Consider the following 27,933-nt stretch of genomic DNA (forward strand, 5'->3'; position numbering starts at 1 on the left):
GCCTTAAAAATCAGTTGTTAATAACAAAAATAATCCCTGATGTCTTTAAAGAGCTGGAGGGGATTTCTTCTTTCTCAAAAAGATCTTTTAGGCTACAATTCAAAGGTATAAGTGCAGGGTTATTCCGGTACCTAAGGAAACATATTAAGAAAACAATTCTTACTTCATAATATACAAAATAATCCTAGTTAACATATTTTGCAGGGGAAGAAGCTTTATCTTCAGTTCCTTCCTTCTTCTTCCAGTTTTACAATAAAATTTTTGGAAAAAAACCATACTTTTGATAAGCGTTTTGTCTGTTTGCAAATTTGAGCTGGAAGAAATGCCATCCTATGGGATTTTATAGATGGCAGGATCCTTGCCGTTTGTGTTAAATACAAAGTTTCTTATTAATAGCGAGGCATATAAATTAATTTTGAAGATGACGCAAGCTCATTTAGCCGGTTTTTCATAACTGAACTAAATTTTATTGCGAAAAATTATGAATTTCTTAGAGAAACTGGGAAAAGAACAAGGAAGGGAAGATGAAAGTTCTCCATCTGCAAAATATGTTAACTAGGATTATTCTTTCTCGGGCCAAAGACCTGGCTACGCCACTAACAAGGAACCAAATTAAAAACATATATACAGTGCGCTTTCATTCTTTTTATTTAAAGGTAAGAATAAATTAGCAGCTGCAATTAGCAAATAATAACCCAATTTATGTCCGAATAATTCAGAATTAATACGACAAAGAACATTAATCCAGTTTAATAACAACCCCCCGGGACGGGGGAGTAAGGCAAAAAGCCGAACTTGAACTGCTTCACTTTAATCACCCCCTCCCAAAAATATAAAAACTTACTGTCACTCAATTGTCAAAACTTTCCAAGTCTAGTACAAAACCTGAAATAAATTTTGAAATTGGAGCCATTGGTGAAATTTGAGATTCAATAATTCTTAGTTCTACACGCTAATTTTGGTAAAAAAAAAAATCAAGTCTAACTGCAACTGCTAATGAAAACTAAATTTAGGTGCCAGTGTTGCCAAACAAAAAGATGCTGTTCATTCAACGTTCCAGTATTCCAGCTGCGCTTACATTTAAGGATCCACATTAACAAAATAATTTCAAGGTTTACTCCTTTGGTGATGGTAAAATATTAAGCCAAAAATAGACAAATTTCTTCCAAAAAAACATTAAAAAAATTTAGGAAAGCAATCATATATGATGAATAATTAGCAGCACACCCCTAAAAATAGCGCAAAGTACCCGAAATATAGTAAAAATCAGAGGAATTCGCACAAAAGAGAAGATGAACTGATCCAGCAATTTACCCTAGGGTATATTACTTCGCGCAGTTTTTTTTTTTTAGCATTTCGTTTTGAAAACCTCTTTAGATTTTAGCAAATTTGGCAATTTGGAGTTTTAGCAATTTTATGCAGATGCCAGTTGATCATTCACTCACGATACCAACTTTTGGACAATAAGAACGTAGATGGCGATACCTTGTATACGAAAGTTGTACATTTTTAAAATCTCTAGTTTACACTAGATGCAATATTACAATTTTTATGGAATTCGAATCACACTATGTTTATTTGAAGTCAAAATCTATGACTCCATATCAAATCTACACCGATAATACCATGGTTTTATCCGTCTAATTTGCCTGTTGCATAAATCTAGCCAGTTTAAAACTTTTAGTAGCTATTATTCATTCATAAAATTCTCAATTGAATATTAAAAAAGAGAGTTGTGTTTCCCAACTCCCAAATTTAACGACATCAAGAGAAAAAGACACCAAATTAAATATTACATCACAGTTTTAGTTTCTAGTCTAATAGTCTATGGGGGTCTTTGGAACTTTGATACTCGAAAACCCAAAAAAGAAAACGTAACGAAGAAGAAAACCGAAGAAAACCATAGCCAGTGAAAAAAAGAGAATACAATGCAAATTTTTCGGTCGAGACCTCCATTCAGCTGTTCTCAATACAAAATTAGAATAAAAAAGGGGATGAAAGTTCACAGGACAATATAAAGAGACAAGTGAAAAAGCATAGGTATAAAAAAAAGAGAAAACAATGTAAATTTTTTGGTCGAGACCTCCATTCAGCTGTTCTCAAAGCAAAATTAGAATAAAAAAGGGGATGAAAGTTCACAGGATAATATAAAGAGACAAGTGAAAGAGCATAGGTGACTTAGAGGAGTGGAAACTGGCGCTAGTATCAGCTATAAAATCACCAAAGCCATCTAGCGTTTGGCCTATCTTCAGTGCAATTACAAGGCACAATTTATGTAATATGAGCGATTGGCAAAATCAGAGCAGAAACAATTGCCTAATCTTAGGAATTAAGAAGCTTGAAAACTGATGGTCTTAGTAATCTTTTTCTTGAGCCTAGCGCCAGTTTCCACACTTATAAATTACCCATTCTCTTTGATATAAACCTTAAAAATAAAAACTAGAATAAAAGAAGCCCTTTCTCAAGTAAAGGTGAAAAAGCAACTAAATAAACCCCCTTATCTCTTCGTTACGTTTTCTCATTAGGTAATTCTTAAGCCAGCGTGGTTTAAGAAATCATTTAGGGGAAAGCTCAAACAATTCCCTCTCCCTTTGTACAATAGTTAGAACAAAACATACCCACGAAATCCTATTTTGGACGGTAATTGAAAAAAAAAAAAAAACAAAAAAAAAACGTAAATGTGCCCCCTAGACATATCTTCTCCCCCTAGATTTTGGAAAATACCTTTTGAGAGGTATTTTCATCGAAAAATGCCCATTTTTTGCTATTTTTTTTATGAAAAACCTGAAAAAAGTCAAATTTTGCTATCTTCTCCCCTCCTGAATGTTCGTGAATGTATTGATTCACACCATTTCCTCACCAGCTCCCATCCTTCTATCTTTCTGAAAACCAGAAAAGCAAAAATACCAGTCAACGCCCAAAGGAGTTAATAACAAAGTACAAAGACAACTAATATTTCACATTGTAATTTTAAGCGCAGCCAAAATACTTATAAGAATAAAAATGAAAAAAAAATCCAAGGCCTTTCATAACTTTAAAGATATAATGAAAAGCAAATGACAAAAGCATGCTCATCACCCAATTCATAGCAATACCTTTCTTATTTTTGGCGATAAGCCAAGCTTGGTAGGCTGGCGAATTTTGGTACGCCTTCATAGCCTCGGCATATTCCGCCTGAAACCAAAGTTAAAAAAGTAAAAATAATCAATATACACATAAAATATTGGAAGTGAAACTGAATTTTGACAAAAGAGGATGAAAAATTTCGCCTGATAGAAACTACAAACCATCTTGATTTGCAAATGATCTAGTAGAGCCAGCGTTGCCGTTAGTGGTATTTGTCAAAATCTAACGCATTTCGATTTCTGGTCAGCCCAAAAAGGTAAAAAAAAATCGAATCTAAATCTTCTAAATTAAAATCTTTCAACGATCCAATCCAAAACAAAGAAAATGTTATATGTTATCTATGCATGAGTCATTTAGAATCACAGACCACTTAAATCGAGTATTAAAAAAAAAAGTTTTCCACTATTTCTAGTTTATTTTGTAGTTATTACTCAATCGCTTATATTAAGTTATTTATTTATTATTTATTTATATTAGTCATAATTCTTTATTTATTTATTGGACACTCATCATTCGCGTAACATGATAAGACGAAGTAGAGGAAGAAAAAAAAACAAAGAAAGGCACAAGAAGAAGAAAAAATCGATTACTCAATCGTTTATATTAAGCACCCCATCGGATTTGATGTAAAACATCTTTCACTGTTACTTCTAACTCCAAACCCAGCCTCGCAGCATTGATAAAAGTTAAAACAGCTGAAAGATTAATGCCATCTATTGTGTCAGCGATTTTTATATGGCACAGTTTTTTAAATTGTGTCAACATGACAGGAAATCTGTTATTTTAATAGAATTTCAAGGTCGATGATAGCAGGAAGTCATGGTTTGATTAGATTTTGCCTGGGTGTTTTCTCCTTGTGATTTTTTTTTTATTAGGTTTCAAAAAAGTACTTTTGTTTGTTCTCAAGTTTTGTCAAGAAAAAACTATTAAGCGACATGGCTTAGGGCGTATAAAAATAGTTTCTAAGAAACTGTTTAAAACTTCTAGTGTATGGAAAATCTTAAAATTACGGAAATTAGAAAGCAAACCACACAAGACCACAAAAATACATTGATTTTTAAGATACTATTGCATTTACAAAAAAAATACTACATTTCCATTTACAGAAAAAAAACAAAAAAAGCTTTAAAATATTCCACCGAACAAAAACATAAAGTACCACGGTTATTGAAAATGAATATGGCTGTTTGTATGGGTTTAGTGGAAATTCAGTCAACAGCATACACCTTAAAATTTATGAAATAATGAGAATACAATTCTTAATTGAAAAGAACTCCGAATGCATTTATCAGTTTTTGGTTGTAGCCTAAAAATATTGATTTTACTAGTGCGGTATTTACTTCTCCCATGTTTCACTAAACTTTTGCAAATGGAGCTTGGGTACATGGATAACGTAATTGGTGTTGTAGGTTAGGGTCCCTCATGTTCGGGGGTGTTTTGTTATTGGTCAGTTTCATTTTAAAAAGAAATATGAAAAAAGATTCGTAGGTATAAAGTGAACCAAAGCGATAACAACTTTTTTGCAAGATTTCTCAAATAAAAAAGATTTTCTTTGTGACGAAAACGTTTAAAAATACATTTTTGATTAAGATATTTGAAAAAAGTGAACAAATTTAAATGTATATTAATTTCAGCAGGTATGGAGGAAGTATCAAATTTAAGCACTTAGTTGTTTTTTTTTTACGGTTTAAAGTAGCAACGATGACGTGGTGCGGCCCTAAAAACGTCGCAACTTTGAAACATCAAAAGAAAATCTTAAAAATCGTGATTTTCAAGAATGAGGAAACATATTATGAGTCTAGGAGGGGGAAGGGGGTGTTCGGATGTCTTTATTTTTTATGTTTTTATTTTGATTGGAATTATTATTTGATTTTGGGGGAAATTATAATTTGCTTTTTTCCACAGCGAAATTCTGTTCTGAATGGAAACATCAAACTGGTTATTATTTAACTGAATTGGAACCTATATTTTTTTCTGATATATATAATTTCTTCTTATTTAATTGCTGATATTTAGGTGAAATATAAGTTTTTTAGTAAAATAAATTTTTCTTGTTTAAAGATTATAATTTATGTACTTTTCAGCGGACGTTTTTGGTTGTAGCAGACGCTAAATGAAAAAGGGAAGAAAAGAAATACGGGTAAAGAATCAGCAAAAACTGAGCTAAAAACATATGTCATGAAACAGCCTAAAATGGTTCTGTTTAAATTTTTACGGACAAAAGGCGTAGTCAAATTTTACTAATTGGCATTGCTTATTTATTTGTACGGAGTAATCTAGGACTACTAAAGGAATATTATATTACTAATTTATTTTTGCGGTGTGAAAATTTATTTTCAATCTAGCACTACTAAAGGAAATGTGATATTACTAACTGGTACGGCTAATTTATTTTTACGATGCACTCTAGCACTAGTAAAGGAAATGTGATATTACTAATGGGTTTTGCTAGTTTATTTTCATGGTGTAATCTAGCACTACTAAAGGAAATGTGATATTACTAATTGGTACTACTTATTTATTTTTACGGTGCAATTTAGCAATACGAATGGAATTGTGATGTTATAACTTGGTTTTGCTAATTTATTTTCACGGTGCAATCTAGCACTACTAAAGGAAATGTGATATTACTAACTGGTACTACTTATTTATTTTTACGGTGCAATTTAGCAATACGAAAGGAATTGTGATGTTATAACTTGGTTTTGCTAATTTATTTTCACGGTGCAATCTAGCACTACTAAAGGAAATGTGATATTACTAACTGGTACTACTTATTTATTTTTACGGTGCAATTTAGCAATACGAAAAGAATTGTGATGTTATAACTTGGTTTTGCTAATTTATTTTCACGGTGCAATCTAGCACTACTAAAGGAAATTTGATATTACTAATTGGTACTACTTATTTATTTTTACGGTGCAATTTAGCAATACTAAAGGAATTGTGATGTTATAACTTGGTTTTGCTAATTTATTTTCACGGTGCAATCTAGCACTAATAAAGGAAATGTGATATTACTAATTGGTACTACTTATTTATTTTTGCGGTGCAATTTAGCAATACGAAAGGAATTGTGATCTCATAACTTGGTTTTGCTAATTTATTTTCACGGTGCAATCTAGCACTAATAAAGGAAATGTGATATTACTAATTGGTTTTGTTTATTTATATTCTAGGTACAATTTAGCACTAGTAAAGGAAATATGATATTACTAATTGGTTTTGCTAATTTATTTTCACGGTGCAATCTAGCACTAATAAAGGAAATGTGATATTACTAATTGGTTTTGTTTATTTATATTCTAGGTACAATTTAGCACTAGTAAAGGAAATATGATATTACTAATTGGTTTTGCTAATTTATTTTCACGGTGCAATCTAGCACTAATAAAGGAAATGTGATATTACTAATTGGTCTTGTTTATTTATATTCTAGGTACAATTTAGCACTAGTAAAGGAAATATGATATTACTAATTGGTTTTGCTAATTTATTTTCACGGTGCAATCTAGCAATACGAAAGGAAGTGTGATATTGGAATACAAAATTCGTTATTTTAAAACGACTAACAAGAAAAGCCTTAAAAATCGTACTTTTCATATATGAATAGACCTAGGGACGGTCTAGTTTTGCGTGTTTTATTTTGATACCTTTGGTACAGTAAGAGGTCTAATTTTGTACTTGCTGTTCCAGAAAGTTTTGACTTTTTATAGTGTACTAAATAAAACTTCAATTAGGCAATACTTCACTGCAATAAATTGAAATAATACAATTTTAAAAGAAGCAATAGAAAGCCAGCACCCAGTCCTTCAGTCAAGGCGATGCATACGTTTAGCCTCAAGGAGAATATCCTTTTTCATCCTTTCTTAGAATTTTGTACACAAGCTAGCATACACATTACAATGCTGACAAATTTGAAAAAAAAAAAGAATTTCAAATTTAGCAGTATATAATGTAGTTTGACATTTTTATTTCTCGTTAGGACGAATGATGGACACATATATAGTTAGAGAGTAATAAATAATATTTCAATCGAGCAATATTACATGGCTGTAAACTAAAGTATTGGAATTAAAAAAAAAAAAAAAAAAAAAGAAAGCCAGCACTCAATCCATCAGTCAAGGTGCTAAATTATTTTTTAGTCTCACAAAGAATGTATTTTTTCCACAGCTTTTAGCGCAAGCTTAGTATGCATATTATGGTACCAAAATATTTGTTTAAAAAGTACTTAGCTTTAGTTCGTATTCTAAACTGAAAACAGTCGAAATCAATTCAATCATTTTCAAAACGTAACAGGTTTCTCTACCTTCTAGACAGTCATAATTACAATATTAACAATAATGCCAGATTTTAATCTTAGAAATTATATTTCACTGTAAAATATATCATAACAATACTAAGAAAAGTTAATGTTATCGTCATCGATTAAAACTTCTCAAATGAAGATTTCGGCTAGAAAATATTCGGTTTACAAAGCACCGAATATTTACATTCTATTTTCACTTTCCAGTCAGAAAGTTTAGTAGTTTTCAAATTGGGACCAACAATTGGTACTTATCTGTTATAGCGCCTATGTTTTCTTCATCCATTGACGCACTTTAGAACCTATTTTTTTGTTAATTTCTTTTGGCTTAGCGTGAGACAAGCCAAAGACAAGTGATAGAATAGATGGCATATATAATTTGTGATATATATTCACATTAGGGGGGGGGGTCTAAAGTATTTGGATAGTGTGACGATAGAAAATAGATCTTATTTCATACTACGCAGAATAGTTGTACCTAACACATTTTGCATGCAGACTTGTTATACCTTACCGCCAACCCCCCTCATGTGCAAACATATAGCCCAAATTTGTCTCTTAAGTATTGTATTTTCACCATATTCCTTCATATTTCATGAGGATTAGTTTGAAAAACAGCTTCTACTTAGATGAAAAACTTAACATAGGCGCTATAACAGGTAAGCACCAATATGGGTATTATCAAGACATACAGGCATGCAGATTATCAATTTAAATGCTTGCAGTAATCAATAGAAAGTTATTGGGCATGTAAATAACTGCAAAAGTACTACTGTCATTTTTTTTATTGGGGAGTAGTTCTAAATAAATACCACTAAAATTATCTTGATAAAAACTGTTGATAATAAACAGCTTGTTGAACAATTTGCTAAGGAGCTGTGGGGCAACTGCCCTCCCCAGATAAAATTTTGCCCCCATCCAGCTGAAATTTAGCGTTTAGAGAAACACGTTCTACTTAGATGAAGATCTTATCATAGGCGCTATAACAGATAAGTACCCAATAATGTTTTTAAGTACCTTGTGACATGTTAGTTAGGTAAGAAGGTAGGTAATTTTATTCAAAAAAACAATGCTATAAACTTCTATTGATCAGCTAAAAAAAAAGTTAAGTACATTAGAAGATTTATGCGGTTGCATTGCAAAAACAAAACAAAGAAAGTAAAACAAAACACGATTTAAAAGACTTTACCTTTTCATTTTCATAATCATCAAAAAATTCCTGCTTTTCAGCATCGCTCAATTCACGCCACATTTGTCCAATGACTTTGCCAATTTCCCATAGTTTCAGACCAGATTGTTTGGCTTTCACTTCCTCCCAAACTTTGCGACTGTATCTCATATACGGCTGAAGAGGCTTCTCAGGAGGCTTTGGTGGCTTTAAAGTTGACGTCACACCAGAATTCTTTGGAAGAAAAAGTTATGATAAAATCAAGGTAGGAAGGTAGTCAGATCAGTATGTTACCCAGGCTTTCTATATTTTCTTAACTTTTATGACAAACTTGTGCTTTTTAGACCTTATGTCGATAAACTATTTATTATCATATATATATATATATATATATATATATATATATATATATATATATATATATATATATATATGAATGAATGAATTAAATTTATTTCTCGTTTGTAAGAAGAATTACAAAAGAAGTAATAATAAATGAAGAAAAAAGAAGAAAATGAAACATAATGAAATACAACACAATATGCATAACAAGAAAAAGGAAGATCTAGCGAATCAACTAAAAACACAGATAAATTACACAGCTAATTAACACAGATAATTACACACAACATTTAAAATACACTTGAATTAGACTTAGCACAACAAATTACACTTTAAGAAAATAACACGTAAAAATCATGGTTCAGATCGAGTGAATTTTAAATTTAATTTGCCCTTCAGTGACAGCGGTAAGAGGATATATTATATAGTAACCATATTTTGTGGTTACTATGGAATTACTGACCCAAGGTGGGAGATTAAGAAGATACAGGAAGATATAATAATAAGTATCTAGGGAATACAGTCTCACTAGGTTAAGAATACCTCAGAAGCTAGGTATACTTTGAAAATTGAATCAATTTCTCCCCAAGGGACTTTGAAATTAGTTTATTCATTTGTTAAATCTTGCATCGTTTTAACAATTTAGATGGTTACATCTCCTTATGATATAGTCAGTCCTGGCTGGTTTAAGGGTTAGATGCAGCCCTGAAACATTTTTCAAACTCACCTTCAGAGTCTGATTCACTATTATTATTTTACCAGCCTGCTATACTTCTCATACCCAAGCGAAGAAGTTTATCACGGAGTCTGGGGTTTCAAGAGTTTTTAAGCCCAATTTTCCAAGGAAAACTACTGTTAACAGACATGCAAAGATATGTACAGAAATGAGGTAATCTACATAATTTGAACGTTCCTGGAAGGGGAGGAGCTAAAGATTAACCACCTAGTTACCACCTGGCGTCTATGCCTTGACAAACAGTTAACTAATACTAACAGAGTTTCATGTAGATGAGATAGTCCATACAAATTTGAAAAACAAATCTGTTAAATTAGACGCGAATATGAAATAAGAACACCATTTTCAAGAGATAAATATTTCTTGTAAAACCTCTTATCATCTTTCTTCAGGGTATGGGTTCTGTAAACATTCTAAATAGGTCCATACCTTTGGGACGAAATAGATTTTTTTTTTTCATAAACGTAAAATTGAAAACAAACTAAGTAAATCTTTAGGCCCAGTTACTAAGTATGAGTTCTTTGGACAAGCTTTTGATTTTTTTTTTCATAAATTTTTTTGATTTTTGATTTTTTTTTTTCATATCTGATTTTCTTTTTCATATTTGATTTGATTTTTTCATATTTGATTTTTTTTTTTCATAAACGTAAAATTGAAAACAAACTAAGTAAATCTTTAGGCCCAGTTACTAAGTATGAGTTCTTTGGACAAGCTTTTGATTTTGGGATGTCTTCAATCCCACTGCGTAGGAGCACAGTTGCATCTGTTTACCAATTATTTTTAAACCCCTAGTCACCAAAAGACAGTCTGGTTCTGAGGGTTACTCGTGAATTTAATAGGTAACCTCACTTCATATCTCAGTACCCCATCCTGAGAAAAATTGATTTAAAAAGAATCGGGAGTAGTTATTTCAGGTACTGTAGGTTTCTCCTTTTCATTCCTCCTTAGACATGCAACCGGATTCTAATTGATAAATATGGTGAACCTGTGTTGGAAAAGCTACACAGGAAGCTCTCAGGTGCTGCTCTTGATGGGCTTTCTCCACATAATCATCTTTTAAATATTTTTTCTATAGTTATCTTTCGTTGGTTGACTTTTTTTTCTTCTTTTTTCGTGAATTTCATTTCTTCTTTGTATTTGATTTTTTTTTAGTTTATTTTAGTTTATATTTATTTAATTTTTTGTGTTTATTTAATGCAAAACATTTTCTATAGTCATTATTTTTCTTTTTTTGTATGTTTTGCATTTTTTGTGTGTATTTTATTGTTTTTACTCCATACTTTAATACTTTTATAGGGTTTTTGAGGGTAAGAAATAAATTATTATTATTACTATATATTGTCATTAATTAAGCAGATCAACTTTTGAGTAACTTACAACTTGATTAGATGAACGACGCTCCTCCCTTCTGCGTGATAGCGTCCTCCAAGTGAGATATTTTCATTCACATATTAGTAGCGGACGAATACAGAAGTACGTTTTATATATATTTGCGTACAGAGTATAAGTAAATATGAGCAGTAGCGAAAAGTACTATACTATCCCTTAAAGATTTTTGGCACATATCAGTCAAGATCTCTCTTCATGACTCCGCCTCTTCACATACGCGTAGTGACAAATGTTTAGCGCATTGAATATGCTGTGATTTGACTGAATGCCAAGAAGCAATACTATTGCTGTGACGTGCTGGGAACTTCCCAGTCAGCGCGGTATGATGTTTGTCATTAAAAAAAAAAAATTCGCTACTGTGCATATGTACTTATACTGTGATTTGCAGATGAGTACCTCCCCCAAAAACGCTTAGAGAAGTGATACTGTCAGATAACAGTTGGTTGACAGTAAGGATATATTCACCTCTCTCTCTATTTATTTACTATTTATTATTTAATGTTTAAAAAGTGTGCACTTCCCCCTACTTTACAGGCCATTGCGGGAATAAGCGCATTGTTTGTTTCATAACTTTTGTCTTTTTATTGAAAAAAAAACCTTATATCTCTTATCTGATGTTTGGCATTCTTCTAACTTCCACTCGATTACACACATTTTAACATTTCCCTTACTCCGATAGGGCACCAAGCCATGATCCCTTAACCTCAAAAACCTAAAAATCAAACAACGAAACCAGTTCTAAATGGCCTGGAAAAATCTAGGGGGAAAACACAGACAGCATCAGATGATTTGCCCTCAACCACGCACTACCATCCCGACCGAAGGTAGAGAATCAGAAGATCGGAACCTTCGCCACAGAGATCATTGGTCAGCATTCGAAAAAGTTTTATTTCTTCTACAAGACGACTAGATCAGATCATGAGTTTTTTCTCCCTTTTTAGGCCTCCTTATAAATATATATATGACTAATTAGTAGATATTAAATGATTAGAAGAAACAACACCTTCTTGCCCAACAATCCCCCTGAGCCTGTAATCGGAATTTTTTCCTAAGCTAAGATAAATAAGAAAACAAAAAATTGTGGTTTTATAGTAAGATATCAAATCAGAATATTTTCTCGTCCCTTAAAATAGACCTAGCTGAAATTGTCAGGTCTATTCTTACCTGAAAACCACGATTTTCTAAGATTTTACTTTTGGTTGTTTCAAAACCAGAAAGTTTTCAGGGAACTGGAAGTTTTAAATGACGAAAACTAAGTAAGAACAATTTAAAAACAACAATACCTTTAAAAGAAAAGATATAGGTTGTTAATATCTTTTTTTCTAACTTTTCACCTCTTTTCTTTTTTTAATGTGACGCCCGCTACTGCCGAAAACTGTATAACTACACATGGAGAACTTTTCCTTTAAAAGTTGAATTCTCGTTTTTTTCTAATTTCTTACAATATACAAGGCTGTGTAAGTTTACACCATCAATTCAAACAATCAGATTTGACTTTCACTGCCCTTGGTACTTCAATTGTAGAATAGCGCCCTAATTTAACATCATTGGCACTATTTACCTTGTTTACGCTGGCACCCGAAAACGAAGGGCCCTTATTACCGTTCCTCAGCAATTAGGAATCCTCATAAGAGCTGAACAGCTGAATATAAACCAATAGCTCTTAATTAAGTTGCACAAATAAATCTTGTTTTAAATCATGATATAGATTACAGGCTCGTAAACATGGCCCGTAATAAGTTTTAATTATAAATAACTAATTTGCATCAGTACAGAGTAATAGCTCTTAATTAAGTTGTACCATGAAACTGGCTTGAAATCACGATATAGACTAATAATTTGGAGAAAATTGCTTTACTTACAGCCAATGACTTTGCAGTAACTTTCTGGGGAGTGAACTGTGGGTGGCCATGTGGCATTGATCCAAAAGGATTTTCATTGGCAGCTTTCTAAAATTAGAACGATATGGAAACAAGTGTGCCAGAAAATAAGAAAAGAAAGAAAAGGAACAAGAAAAAATGTCAAATTCCTAAAATACTTCATGCAGCACTGCTTCTACAATTTGCAGTAAACTTACGGATTTTATTATAAATTTCAAATTCTGAGCCATAAATTGATCTTAAGAGGTTTTTCTCCAAACAAAATAACTTGGCAATTTAAGAAATTTAGTTTTCAGTATAAAGAACTTTTAGGTAGATATATTAAAAGTTTTAAAGAAATATTGAAGAATATTTCAGTGTATTTCTTCTTTTTTTATAACTGGTTCCAGAAATCAATAAAGTAGTTTATTTATAAAACACAAGGTAAGCTTTTATTTGGATGGGGTTAATAGATATATTAATAGATATTTTAATAGATCTTTTAATAGATATATTAAAAGTTTTAAGAAATATTGAAGAATATTTCAGTGTAATTCTTCTTTTTTATTATTTGGATGGGGTTAATAGATATATTAATAGATATTTTAATATATCTTTTAATAGATATATTAAAAGTTTTAAAGAAATATTGAAGAATATTTCAGTGCAATTCTTCTTTTTATATATAATTGGTTCCAGAAATCAATGCAGCAATTTATTTCAAAACACAAGGTAAGCTTTATTTGGATGGGGTTAATAGATATATTAATAGATATTTTAATACATCTTTTAATAGATTTATTAAAAGTTTTAAAGAAATATTGACGGATATTTCAATGTAATTCTTCTTTTTTTATAATTGGTTCCAGAAATCAATAAAGCAGTTTATTTCAAAACACAAGGTAAGCTTTTATTTAGATGGGGTTAATAGATATAGATATTTTAATATATCTTTTAATACATACATTAAAAGTTTTAAAGAAATATTGAAGAATATTTTAGCGTAATTCTTCTTTTTTTTATAATTGGTTCCAGAAATCAATAAAGCAGTTTATTTCAAAATACAAGGTAAGCTTTTATTTGGATGGGGTTAATAGATATAAATATTTTAATATATCTTTTAATAGATATATTAAAAGTTTTAAAGAAATATTGAAGAATATTTCAATGTAATTCTTCTTTTTTTATAATTGGTTCCAAAAATCAATAAAGTAGTTTATTTCAAAACACAAGGTGAGCTTTTATTTGGATAGGGTTAAAAGATATATTAATAAATACTTTAATATATCTTTTAATAGATATATTAAAAGTTTTTAAGAAATATTGAAGGATATTTCAGTGTAATTCTTCTTTTTTTATAAATGGTTCCAGAAATCAATAGAGCAGTTTATTTCAAAACACAAGGGAAGCTTTTATTTGGATTGGTTTAAAAGATATATTAACAGATATTTTAATATATCTTTTAATACATACATTAAAAGTTTTAAAGAAATATTGAAGAATATTTTAGTGTAATTCTTTTTTTTATAATTGGTTCCAGAAATCAATAAAGCAGTTTATTTCAAAATACAAGGTAAGCTTTTATTTGGATGGGGTTTAATTTTAGGCTATGTTGAACCGATTCTTGGAATCAAGTTCACTTTCCATGATGAGAGGTATGGAAATTGTTTATAGAAGTTTCATGTACCCAAATTGAAAGTGCAAACAAACGGGATAACAAAAAAAGGCGGGGTGAATTGAATTTCCATCCTTTGAACTGTTGGATGGTTTTAGTAGTATTCAGCATCAAATCTCAGCTCTGATCTCATGTGGTATGAATATATTTATAGATAATTTTACAAACTGACATTCATTCCCAAGTGGCACCGAGCACAGGGATACCGTAAAGAGCTTATAGTAGGCCGTCCACTAAGCCTGGGCAAGGAATTTAATGCACCAAAACCCATTTAGGCAAATTTCTATTCTCTGAAGAGTTCTGTTCGGAGGTGATAACTTGGGAATATTTCATTAGATTTGAGGTGTTTTGGTTGTAGCTTTACGATGGCTTACATTTACTAATGATAATCTTGCATGGATACGGACACTTCTGTCTGGTTATACTGTTTTATCCTAGATGATTGAACAGGTGAGTAAGGGTAAGTGACCTCGTTCTAATGCTTATTTGTCTCAATAGCTGAAGTAGAAAACTACATTCAATAATTACATTCAAAACATTATAGCAATAAAAATTGCTGACGATTGTCCGTAAATCCCTGTCTTGGAACAAAGAAAATGATTATAATCTATTTATTAAATATTAGTGGTAACTGACTTTCTTTAATTGCCTTGATTCTAAGCTCTACGCGAGCCGGTTCAGGGACAAACTCTAAAATCAGTCAATTTTTATATAAATATCTTTTTTAGCTTTTTTTTATCTTTATCTTTTATTTGGCTTTTTTTTTATCTTTTTTAGCTTTTTTTTTATCTTTATCTTTTATTTGGCTTTTTTTTTTATCTTTTTTTAAATCCCTAAATTTTACTGCTTTGATGTCAGAGCAGTTTTTTTTTACTTTGTGACATATAAAAAATTAATAGAAAATTCGTATAAATTACAAAATAAAAGATTTCAAGAGTAAGAAGGCTAAATAAAATAAATTCTCCAAAAGGCACACACCTTCTCGTTTTCCCCTCAAAAAATTGTGAAAGAATTGACTGATTTAGTTTTAGCTAAAAAAAAAACGCTTAAGAGCTTGTTCTCAAAGTATTTTCCGTGATGTCACAGTAAAGCAGTTTCCAATGTTGCATTTCTGTACATACTTCTTGAACTATTGATCAACGAACTGACAACTGAGTTTTCCTTACATATAGCCAGCCCCTCTTAAATTGCAACTAAAACTATTTCACTTTTCTAGCTCTACTCGTACTCATAAAATTTTACTCTTATATGTTTTCATTTTTATATATAAAAATTTTAAGGGATCACGTATTGTAACAAGCTTTTAATAAGCGTATACCTCTTAAAAGAGATACAGATGGAGTGCTTGTAAAAAAGGTTATGACTCAAAACTTTTTACTTTTTACAAAAACTATGTTACTTTTTACTGGCTTGAAATTTCCCAAAAGAAAGCCAATCAGGTTCAATTTAACTTTTCCTACTTCTTACTGGCTAAAAATTCCACACATAATGCTTTAAAACCAACCGGGTTCTAAAAATGATTAAGTTCCAAGAATAAGGAGATATATGATAGGCATAAGAAAATATATCAACAATTCCACTACAAGACAAATTATGCATTGATCTGGGTGAGCAGTGTCCGTTAAATATACCCATCCCCCTTGAATTGAAATCAGAACCATTTCAGCTTTCTATTTATACTCACAAGGTAGAGGTCTGTGGCATCTTGCAGCACTACATCTGGTACTTTATATGGACAAACAGATGATATACCTCTAAGCAGTTTTCTCCAAAACATATATACTTCATCTCCATTTTTGGTTACCATGGACAAAGATTTCCTCTTCATTAGTTTACAGCTTCTGCTGTATACATAATTCTACAGACACGTTTTTACTGCCTACATAAATTCTTACATATTCACTCTTTCCCTTTCTCTGTCTCTTCCTCTATCTTTCCGATCAATTTTTCAATACCATACATCGTATTTTCCATCCACATTGTCAAAGTGGACAAACGGATGTAACTACCAACATAATGTCTGAATGAAATAATTACTAAGGTAACAATATTGATTAAGTTTTTTAGTGCATCAGCCACTTGCAAGATTACAAAAATAAAAATGGACTGCATTAATTAAAAATCTTTTCAAATGTTTGTAATTTCTGACTTTTGTTTGAAAATGTTGTAAATACACACACACAAAAAAAAAACGATTAAAATGAGGAAATTAGGTAAAACATAAATTTTTGTGGGTAGCTGAAAATTGCAAAATTATGATAGAATATATAACACAAAAAAATGAAATGAACAAACTGGTAACAGCTGATGTAAATTCACATGGGAGGGGAGGGGCAAAAATTAATGTTCAAAAATCTACGATGGGGGCAATTTTGTTATTTTTTCAATTATCTTTCATAAAACAACCAACAAAAATCATGTTTCAATGAGAACACCAATTTTTTTTTCGGAATTTAGGGGAGGGGGAGGCCAAAATCTCTTGACACCACTGCTGGCTTTTGACAACCTCATTGGTTACCCATAAATTTTGAATCATAATAGTACAGAATGTGGTAAAATTAATGAAAATTTTTTGATGTGATCAAAATTAAAAGAAAAAAACAACAACAAAATTTAAGACAGTACTTACGGATGAGCCAGGACCACGAGAACGTTCTGAAAAAAAGAGAGAATTAAAAAATTAATATAAATGATTTTGGGTTACTAGTTGAAAACTTAAGTTATGTAACTCAGTAGACTGGTGAATACCAGTAACTAAGGGTAACTTAGTAAACTAATGTGGAGAAGAAAGAAAAGAGAGACAGAGAGAAGGAGAGAGAAAAAAGGAGAGAGAAAGAGAAAAAGAGCAAAATGTCTCTGAATTTTGTCTTTTTTTGGGGGAGAAGGGTTTTTTCTATCATCCAACATGTTTTGTTGGTAGTCTTGGAGGATTGCCAGAACTGTTTGCCAAGCTATTCTCAAAGGATGATGAGCAGGACAGTGCATGCTCGATCACACTTTGGTGCTCCTGATGTGCATTACCCTGCTGATTCTCCCTTTGAGAACAGCTTAGCAAACAGTTTTTGGCAATTATCTAGAAATGTGGAAACGCCAGATAAAACCTATAGACTTTATGTACATATAATTCTGGTGTTGCAAGAAAATTTAGAATATTTTAAAAGAGGTGACCCAACAAAGTCATCATTGCCCATCTAATGAAAGTACTTCTAAAAATACCTGAGAAGTTACTTCTATTGACGGAAAATGAAATTTTTTCTACAAAACAACATCAGTGAATTTCCAAAATCTTTGGTTATCGTCAAGATTCTTCTTCTGATCAGACAAGCAGGGAGATGGATAAAAATTACCTCAAAATTCTACCTCATTGAAGAAGGAATAATTGCCGGGTTTTTTTGAAAATAATTTGCTTAACACTAATGATGTTACCTAAATGATTTGCACTAAAGATAATTATTGGCGTTTTAGCATAAATGTCTAAGTACTCAGCGCTGAGTTAGTTAGCACCTATTTCAGCTAATCTGTACATAATTATATGTTCATGTCAATGGCAGATCTAGGGACTTCATGATTGTGCTTTGTTCTCTCTTACCAGATGCACAATTGACATAAATGAAAATTCTGAACCGACTGTTAAAAATGCATCCACCTAATTTTATAACACTCACCACAAAATTTTTATATGCAGTCAAAGTTTTTTTTTTCCCTTCAATATTTCAGCAGTAAAGATTAAACTAAAAATTTAATTTTTAAAAGATTAAACTAAAGCAGTAAAGATTACTTGATATATAATTATATCAGCTGCTGAAAAGCCCATCATTTCAAAATTTAATTTTACTGTAATTTCTGGGTTTTTATCAGCAGTGAACATGCCTTGTTTGACACATCTGTCCTTTTTCAGTGGCTGGCGTTTATCCCCTGGAAAACACCCCCCCTCCCGCACAGAAAATTTTCCCCCAAAGAACCACAATCCCGAAAAAACCACCCCCACGCAGCTGGTTGGTCTCCAATCCCTTGGATTTTAAAAAGAAGGGACTAAAACTCTTAATTTCTGATCTAATGAGCACACTCCGAAGTTTTTGTGGCCTTGAGGTGGAGGTGTGGATGAAGAAGGGAGAGTCCTTCTCCTGTATAGAATAAATTCTGCTCATTCTTGGGGTTTAGTGTTATTCTTTACTTTCATAATAATAGCATAGACCAGAAATATTCCCAGAAATCACAAGTCAGATTTTCTGGCATAATCTAATTAATTATCAGAAATTAAAATTTTAAAAAACAAGATTTTCAACTTAAAGTACAGAACAACATTGAAAAAGACAAAAATTAGTCCATATTTGACTGGGGATGCACCTTCCTAAATCCCTTGCTCATTAAACTAATGTCTCTATTGCTCTCACAAAGCTTTTTAATCTAATTCAACGGCCATAATGTTTATGAACTATCAAAGAGTTCGTGCTAACGAAATGTAGTAAGGAGCGACCCGGCTCAATAGTAAACGAAACTCTAAAAAACGGAATTTTGATGCTAAAAGATACATCAAAGAATCGAATTTTCATGCTGATTCTAAGTATACAAGTTTCATCAAATTAAATTTTTGTCATTAAAAGTTACGAGTCTGAGAAAATTTGCCTTATTTTGGAAAACAGGGGGAAACACCCCCTAAAAGTCATAGAATCTGAACGAAAATCACACCATCGCATTCGGCGTATCAGAAAACCCTGTAGCAAAATTTCAAGCTCCTATCTACAAAAATGTGGAATTTCATATTTATTTGCCAGAAGACACATCACGGGTGCGTGTTTATTTGTTTATTTTTTCTTTTTTTTCCAGGGGTCATCATATCGACCAAGTGGTCCTAGAATGTCGCAAGAGGGCTCATTCTAACGGAAATGAAAAGTTCTAGTGTCCTTTTTAAGTGACCAAAAAATATTGGAGGGCACCTAGGCCCCCTCCCACGCTCATTTTTTCCCAAAGTCAAGGGATCAAAATTTTGAGATAGCCATATTGTTCCGCATAGTCGAAAACCGTAATACCTATGTTTTTGGGAATGACTTACTCCCCCACAGTCCTTGGGGGAGGGGCTGAGAGTTACAAACTTTGACCAGTTTTTACATACAGTAATGGTTATTAGGAAGTGTACAGGCGTTCAAGAGGATATTTTTGGTTTGGGGTGGGGTTGAGGAGAGGGGGCTATGTGGGAGGATCTTTCCTTGGAGGAATATGTCATGGAGGACGAAAATTCAATGAAAAGGGCGCGGAATTTTCTAGCATTACTATAAAAAAGCAATGAAAAAATAAACATGAAAACATTTTTCAAGTGAAAGTAAGGAGTAGTATTGAAACTTAAAACGAACAGAGATTATTACGCATATGAGGGGTTCTAAAAATACTTTAGCATAAAGAGCGAGGTATTTAGGAGGAGATAAATACCTTGCTCTTTATGCCAAAGTATTTTTAGTAATTTCAACTATTTATTCTACGGCCCTTCTGATTCGGGGGTCATTCTTAAAGAATTGGGACAAAACTTGCGATTTAGTATAAAGAGCGAGGTATTAACGAGAGTACAAACCCTCTCGTAGGCTATACATAATAAAAATATAAGAATATAAAAGTTTCTTACGTAAGTTAATTCTTAAGTTACATATATTTTTTACTAGTAAAAACATTCGTTAAAAATTAAAATTTCTAGTTGCCTTTTTAAGTAACCGAAAAATTAGAGGGCAACTAGGCCTCCTTCCCCACCCCTTTTTTCTCATAATCGTCTGATCAAAACTAAGAGAAAGCTGTTTAGCCAAAAAATTAGTAATTAGTTAATTAGTAACTTAATTAGTACTTGAAGTACTGCTAAAGTAGAAGTTCTGTACTTAAAACTCAAGCACTACTTGAGTACAGTTGTGGTCTGGTACTTAATAATTGATACTTAAGTACAAATTTGAAGTACTTGTCACAACACTAGTTGCAGGAATAGGTTAAACTAGGAATATGTATTGGAAAATCATAAACATCTTTAAAAATAGAAAAATAGAAATAGAGAATTCAATTTTAACAAAAAAGTCAGCTAAATATCAAACAAATCAGCTAAGTATCAGTGACAAATCAGCAAGTATCAACTTGGAGTTAAGTATCAGTACTTAAGTACTGATATCAAATTGGATATGTTTAGCATCCGTATCAACTTGGAGTTAAGTATCAGTACTTAAGTACAAATTCAAAGTACTTGTCACAACACTAGTTGCAGGAATAGGTTAAACTAGGAATATGTATTGGAAAATCATAAACATCTTTAAAAATAGAAATAGAGGATTCAATTTTAACAAAAAAGTCAGCTAAATATCAAACAAATCAGCTAAGTATCAGTGAAAAATCAGCTAGAAACATATGAAAAGCTTAAGAAGTTGTAGTTTTTCTTCGAAAGTATAGGTACCTAATGGAATCAACAAATTGTAAATGTCTGAATTTTTACAGACTAAAAAATTTTTCAAACTTAACTAATTACCTTTATTTATTTAAGTCCCTGATTCAACCTGACAATGCTGACGAAATTGCAGTACTGTACAAATAGTGAAGATTCCAGCCTGTCTTGTGCCAGGGCAAAATCTTGATAAGGGCCCCCTTGCCTTCCACAAATTTTTGAGGCCAAATTTTAACAAAATTGTCATTTATTGACAAAATTATTTTCAATTTATTGATTGATTAATGATTTATGCTTTAACTATTTTTTAGTTTAGTATTTAATTATTAATTTAATTATTGTTATTTTCAGTTTTAATTAGTTATTTATTTTTAGTTTATTAATTATTAATTTTCTAATTGTTAATTTATTAATTATTTTTGTTTATTAACTGTGCTCTTTAGTTTTTTTTAATAGAGTAAAATTTCAAAAATTACAAAATGGTTATAAAAGTTAGATTATTTATTTGAAATTCTGCGCCCCTAAAATTTTTGCTTCTGGGGCAATTGCCCCTAAAAACAGCCTCAGTGTACAGAAAACCTCATTATTTTAAAACTGTCAAAAGAAAAATATTAAAAAATCGTAGTTTTCATATATGAATAAACTCAATAGGGCTCCAGGGAGAAAAATGTCCCAGGCACTTTAAGGTAAACATATTTCCAGGATTTTAAGTAATAAAATAGGACTAAGGCAATTTCACTAACTTCTCCCCAGATGTTTTCTCCAAAAAGGTTGCCTAAATTCGAAAATTCCGTCCACCAGGCGACATGCACCACGCATGACAAACGTATGCAATGCACAGCACAAAGAGGCATGATGGAAGTGTTCCCTGTGCCCCGGAACACGGCGCTCCAAATGTGCATCAGGGAGAGGGGATAACCCCTCGATTGTCTCTATTAACAATATCATTGAAAATGTTTAAGGGTTTATGGTTCTAATGGTGAAATTTCTATGTTTAACATCCTCTTTATTTATTAGATCTTACTTCATATTACTTTGATCTAAAATAGTGAACTTAAATGCAGATAAAACAGAATTTTTTATGTTTAGCAAGTTAAAGACAAAACACAGTGACAATTTGTGCTGCTAATGATTCAAGTGATTATTGGCCACATCCAGGGTAGGGTTAGAAGTTATAAACCCCCACCGAAATTCTTGCCTGACTTGTAAACACATAACAAGGAATGTATCCATGATTTTTTTTCTCAGGGGGAGGGGGTTACAAAAGGATTTCTTCGGGAGAGGCTATACAAAAAACTTGCATCACAAATTTGTTTATATTCATTTTTTAAGCTTTTACAAGTCAGAGAGACATATTGGGGTGAGGGAGAGGGTGTGTCAGACCCCTAACACCCCCCTTGGATATGGCCTCACACGTAAGAAAAATGCATTTGAACAAACTTGTGATGTATGTTTTTAAGTTGTTTTTTTTTGTGAAGCTCCCCCCACAAAGAATCCTGGATGCACCCTTGTCAACCAAACTAATATAATATGTGTATGGACAATTCTGAGAGGGTGACATATAACTAAAAAAAAAACCCTTCTATATGTGCCAGACAGACAAACAACCTTTCTCCATTGCATTCTGCTTAAAGAATTTGTTTTGGTCGAATCAAATGAAACCTCCCTAATGGTGGTATTCATATACTATGCTGATTTTGCTATTTTAAAGAGATTGACGACCCCCCTCAAATAAACCAGCCAAGAGCTCATATAGCATGAGCTCTAGCAAAATTCTAAGAATCAAAAGATTGATCTAAAAGGAAAATCAGAGGCTCAATGTCAGTCGGGATTTAAAATAAGAGCTCTGAGACATGAGGTTTTTCTAAATATCAAATTTCATTAAGATCTGATCACCCAGTTGTAAGTTTAAAATACCTCATTTTTTCTATTTTTTCCTCTCCCTTCAGCCCTCCAGATGGTTGAATCAGGTAAAACGCATATCAAGTCAATTTGTGCTGGTCCCTGACATGCGTACCAATTTTCCTTGTCCTTGAGTGTCCAGAAGAACCAAACTCACCAAAGCACAGGACCCCCCCCCTTAACTCCCTCAAAGAGAGTGGATCCAGTCCAGTTACGTCAATCACGCATCTTAGATAGATAGATAGATAGGATTTTATTTTCACCAAAATTTTCATGGCACTGCCCAATTTCTTTGGTATAGTCACATTAAAAAGCAACACAAAATAAAAAATAAATAAAAAACAAAGAAAACAAAACACATCAATCCTCCTGACTTTTATTATATATTTTTACAAAGCTAGGTATAAAACTCTTTGCTAACCGCTGGTGGGCACAGCGTACTGGCTGAAGTTTGTCAACAGGCACTGCAACCCAAGAAAACGACTATTTCGGGAAAACGACTATTTCTAATTTTATCTGGTCTGGTCCCTGATATGCCTGCCAAATTTCATTGTCTTAGCTTATCTAGAAGTGCCTAAACTAGTAAATCTGGGACAGACAGACCAACAAAATTTGCAATCACTATATGTCACTTGGTTAATACCAAGTGGCATAAAAACAGATTATTCAAGTGAAAACAAAGAAGTAACATTAAATTTCAAATGAGCAAGACTTATCCTATTTGTAAAGAACATTTTAGCATTCTTATTTTTAATATATTTGTGAAAAATTTATAATGACGGAAATATTGTTAAAGACTGCTAACAAATCAGTAAGTTGTTCATAAGTCTTCTTTGTGTTTGTTGAATCAAGAGGTCCCATCTAAGACGGTGTCAAATTACAAAATTTAGAGGGGTGTAATATGCATTTTGAAAATATACTGGGGGGGCAGGGAATTTGTTGTTCTTTTTCAAAGAAAACACAAATAAAGGCATTTTCAATGAAAATGTAAAAAATCTAGAGGAGTATGGGGTGGTTCCCTTGTCCCTCCTGTAATTGATGCCACTGGTCTCAGATTTCTGTTTCACCTCTCTTCAGGTTTCCAAGAATCGTTATTGAGCCTTCTTGAACAAATGGACTTTCTCTACACTGTTATGATTTAAAAAATAGATGTTATTAACACACATATAACATAGAAACTGCAAACACCATACACAGGGGGTTGGCTACCAAGTTTCATCCCCGCCCCAAACATTTTTTTTACTTGTAAAAAGTAACAATACATATAAACAGATTGTTCCTTTGTTTAGTACTTTTTCATCCCTCCTCCCCCCAACAAAAGCTTGCATATGCCCTTGAACACACAATAAATCTGAATAAATAAAAACAAACCAGAAAAGCAGATAGGAGATGAAAAAATGATTTAACTAAGCAAGAACAGAATAATTGCAGGGTTGCCATATTATAAAAACTATTTCTTGAATAACAAAATTGTTGAAGTATTTATTTGGGCAACTGCCCTGTTGTAGCACCATAGTAATCACATATAGCACATATAATCACATTTGATATTACATCAATTAAGCAAAAATTAAAAAAGCCTCTTCTTTGATAAATAAATATTGGAAGTTTCCATAGATTAACACAAAGGTTCAACAACTCAGAAACTATAACACTGCTATAAAACCAAATTGTATAAATTAATAGTCATACCCAAGCAGACTTATATCAAATATGAACTGCTGAATTATGTGCCTAGTGAACGGAAACCCTTAGATACAGATTTTATGATGTGATGTTGAACTCCTTACATCTGAACTACAACACTGTCAAGCTACTGGATTAAATTAAAATATTTACCAAGTTATGAATTAAATTAAAAGTACCAGGGGGCCAAGCTTCACAGGATGAAAAAGAATTATATTTTTCTTAAGGATTTCTTTTTTGGATTTTAGTACAGGCAAATTGTTCCATGTTACTGTCAATCAAATTAAGGGCAGAATAAGTAGTGTACAGACACCAAACTACCTGTTAATAAATAAAAAGAAAATTATATTGTATAAATAATTACAAGAAGAATTACTAAGGATAACCTGTACCTAATTGTAATTTTGAGTGAGAAACCCTTAAGTTCAACCATCTCTTCTTTATTTACCCCTGTTTAAAGGCCTTTAGATAAGACATGTCAAAACAATTGTTATCTGGACTTGAGCCAAGGGTTTGTTTAAATGCCCACATTCTAGTCTTAACTATAACATAACAGGTAAAAGCTGTCTTTCAATGTTGGTGTTCTAATTATGGAATATAGTAGCTTAAAAACAGTGAAAAGTTAACTTTTTCTAAGGTAAGCAAGGATTTACACTTTTAATAGTAATATAGGATCAAATTTGACCAAAATATAAGATGTAATGCACAAAAAGCTGCATTATATAGAGGAGGAGGAGGGGGTATAGTTAGGGACCTCAAAATACTTTCCCAGGATATACTTTTTTCTGTAGACCCAAGCCTACCCCTGAAAGTTTCAATTCTCTAGCCCATCAACTTTCCAAGATAGCAAGAATTCAATTGACTAGAGTTTTACCTAAACTTGTTGCATTAAAATATTTTTTAAACTATCATTTGCATAGGAGTTAAGCCCTACTCAAAAACCAGAATTATATTTTTAGTACTAAAGCCAAAGAAAAAGAAACTGATAATTGAAAATTAAGGTAAAATTTTGTTTTGTTAAAATTTCAATAGGTATAGTCCTGTCATGTAGGCAAATTTCAGGACCCTCTAGAGAGGAGAAGGAGTATAGGTAGGTACTTCAAAAGACCTTCCCAGGACATACTTTAGCATTTAGACCTATCCCTGAAAGTTTTATTTTCCTATCCTCCCTTTTCCAAAATAGCCAATACTAGCTAAAATAAAATTTTACCAATACTTTGAAACACCTTCTGAGGACATACCTCAGTCTGTAGACCCATCCCTGAAAGTTTCATTTTCCTAACACAACCCCATTCCAAGATAGCAAAAGAAGCTAAGCTAAAATTGTATTGCTGTTTTAAATGGAAATACTAAAGGTAAAATTCTGGTTGAGTGACTTTTGTCTATCTTGGAAATGGGTTAGGTTAGGAAAATGAAACTTTCAGGGATGAATCTACAGACTAAAGTATGTCCTGGGAAGGTATTTTGAAGCAACTAACTCTACTCCTTCTCCCTCTAGAGAGCCCTGACCTTTGATGACCTTTAAAAATATGTGTCTTATAAAAGTAAAACCCTGCAAAATAGATCTACTGCTTAATTGAAGTACAACAAAATTGTTTTCAGCTTCATAACTTTGCTCAATTCCATTTTATGCCTGTAAGGTTTTAAAGATATGCAAATAAATTTCCTAAATTTTGAAAAAAAACACTTATATGGCTCAAAATTCTACTCAAATAACAGGAATTGCATTTTCAGAACTAAATGCAGAGAAAAAGTGACTAGTAACTGAAAATTAAGGTAAAATGTTGTTTTGTCAAAATTTCAATAGGTAGACCTGCCATGTAGGCAAATTTCAGGGCCCTCTAGAGGGAGTAGGAGTCGAGATGGATGCTACATAATACCATCCTGGAACATACTTTAGCCTGTAGACCCATCCCTGAAGGTTTCATTTTCTTAACCTAACCCCTTACTGAAATAGCCAAAAGTCAATCAGTCAATGTTGGTACTACCTGAACAATTGTTTAGGGTCATGAAACTATTGCTAATAGTGCATTTTGACTTTTTTAACATCTTTTCTCTCTTGCAAAACTACTGCAAACTCACTATTATGGAGTACAGTGAGTCCAATCTAAATATTCTTGTATTTATACACATAGGATTGCAATCATTTCCATTTTCATTGATTGGATATTTGAAATCGTGAATCTGTAATAGTTTAGAAACAAATTTGGGCTATATATTTGCACATTAGGGGGGTGGGGGTAAAGCATAGCATATATTAAATATGTAAACTAACCATTGCTGTATCTAATACAGGCTATGCTTTACCCCCCCCCCCCCCTAATGTGCAAATATATAATAACTAGAAATAAATATATGAAAATACTAAAAAATGAATTCTTAAAATCTAGAGAGGCCATAAAACTACAGATCTCCAACCACTGCAGTGAGTAGTATGTTCATCTTTTAGGCTAAATGAGAAAGGAAAATATTTACCTATAATACATACTGCCAAGAAAATGTTATGTCAACCCCTCTCCAAAACTTGAAGAAAGCCTGAATATACATAGGCCTGTACACCCTAGGATAGATTGCTCTTACACAATTAGGTTAGAACTAGGCTAGCTTAGGCCTTACTTGATAATCACAATTAACGCAAAAAGTTCTTACGAGGTGATCCTTGAGACTGGTTGCTCTGTAACTGTCTAAAGTGACCTGTAACCGACATTTTTATTAGGATCTTCTTTTATAGTTCTACTTCTAGAAGTAAAAATTAAAAACTCTAGTTTGGAAGAAGGGTGCCATCTTTAATATGCAAATACAGATAGCCATGTTAAATCTATAAATAATATCTTAGAAAACGGGCGGGAAATCACTTATAGATGCGGCTAGATAAGGCTCGCCTTAGCCACTGATAAATTAGTTTTTCTTGCATTTAATGTTTTATGTATTAAAACATTAGATGTTCCATGTTAAATGTGAAAATATAGATGTTCCATGTTAAATCTATAAATAATATCTTAGAAAACGGGCGGGAAATCACTTATAGATGCGGCTAGATAAGGCTCGCCTTAGCCACTGATAAATTAGTTTTTCTTGCATTTAATGTTTTATGTATTAAAACATTAGATGTTCCATGTTAAATGTGAAAATATAGATGTTCCATGTTAAATCTATAAATAATATCTTAGAAAACGGGCGGGAAATCACTTATAGATGCGGCTAGATAAGGCTCGCCTTAGCCACTGATAAATTAGTTTTTCTTGCATTTAATGTTTTATGTATTAAAACAATTAACCAAAATTTTCTCTAGTATTTTCAGCGGGATATTTGATAAATAAATAAATATATTCGCA

At 32.1% G+C, this 27,933-nt stretch overlaps 1 protein-coding gene across 4 annotated transcripts in view; it reads right to left on the bottom strand.

The window, feature by feature from the left end:
• The window catches only part of LOC136040747 (SWI/SNF-related matrix-associated actin-dependent regulator of chromatin subfamily E member 1-like), an 83,629-nt gene that overhangs the window by 37,220 nt on the left and 18,476 nt on the right, over positions 1–27,933 (bottom strand). For 2 of the 4 annotated variants that reach the window (XM_065725056.1, XM_065725059.1), the window contains exons 1-5: positions 27,248–27,383; positions 17,231–17,256; positions 12,930–13,016; positions 8,622–8,834; positions 3,096–3,174 (exon numbers count right to left, since the gene is read on the bottom strand). In XM_065725056.1, the coding sequence (XP_065581128.1) occupies positions 3,096–3,174; positions 8,622–8,834; positions 12,930–13,016; positions 17,231–17,256; positions 27,248–27,305 (463 nt within the window). In that variant the 5' untranslated portion in view covers positions 27,306–27,383. Of the gene's footprint in view, positions 1–3,095; positions 3,175–8,621; positions 8,835–12,929; positions 13,017–17,230; positions 17,257–27,247; positions 27,384–27,933 lie in introns of those variants that run through there. The other 2 variants (XM_065725058.1, XM_065725057.1) reach the window with 2 other exon arrangements.

This window comes from Artemia franciscana, chromosome 21, assembly GCF_032884065.1.
Source record: "Artemia franciscana chromosome 21, ASM3288406v1, whole genome shotgun sequence".
Classification (NCBI taxonomy): domain Eukaryota; kingdom Metazoa; phylum Arthropoda; class Branchiopoda; order Anostraca; family Artemiidae; genus Artemia; species Artemia franciscana.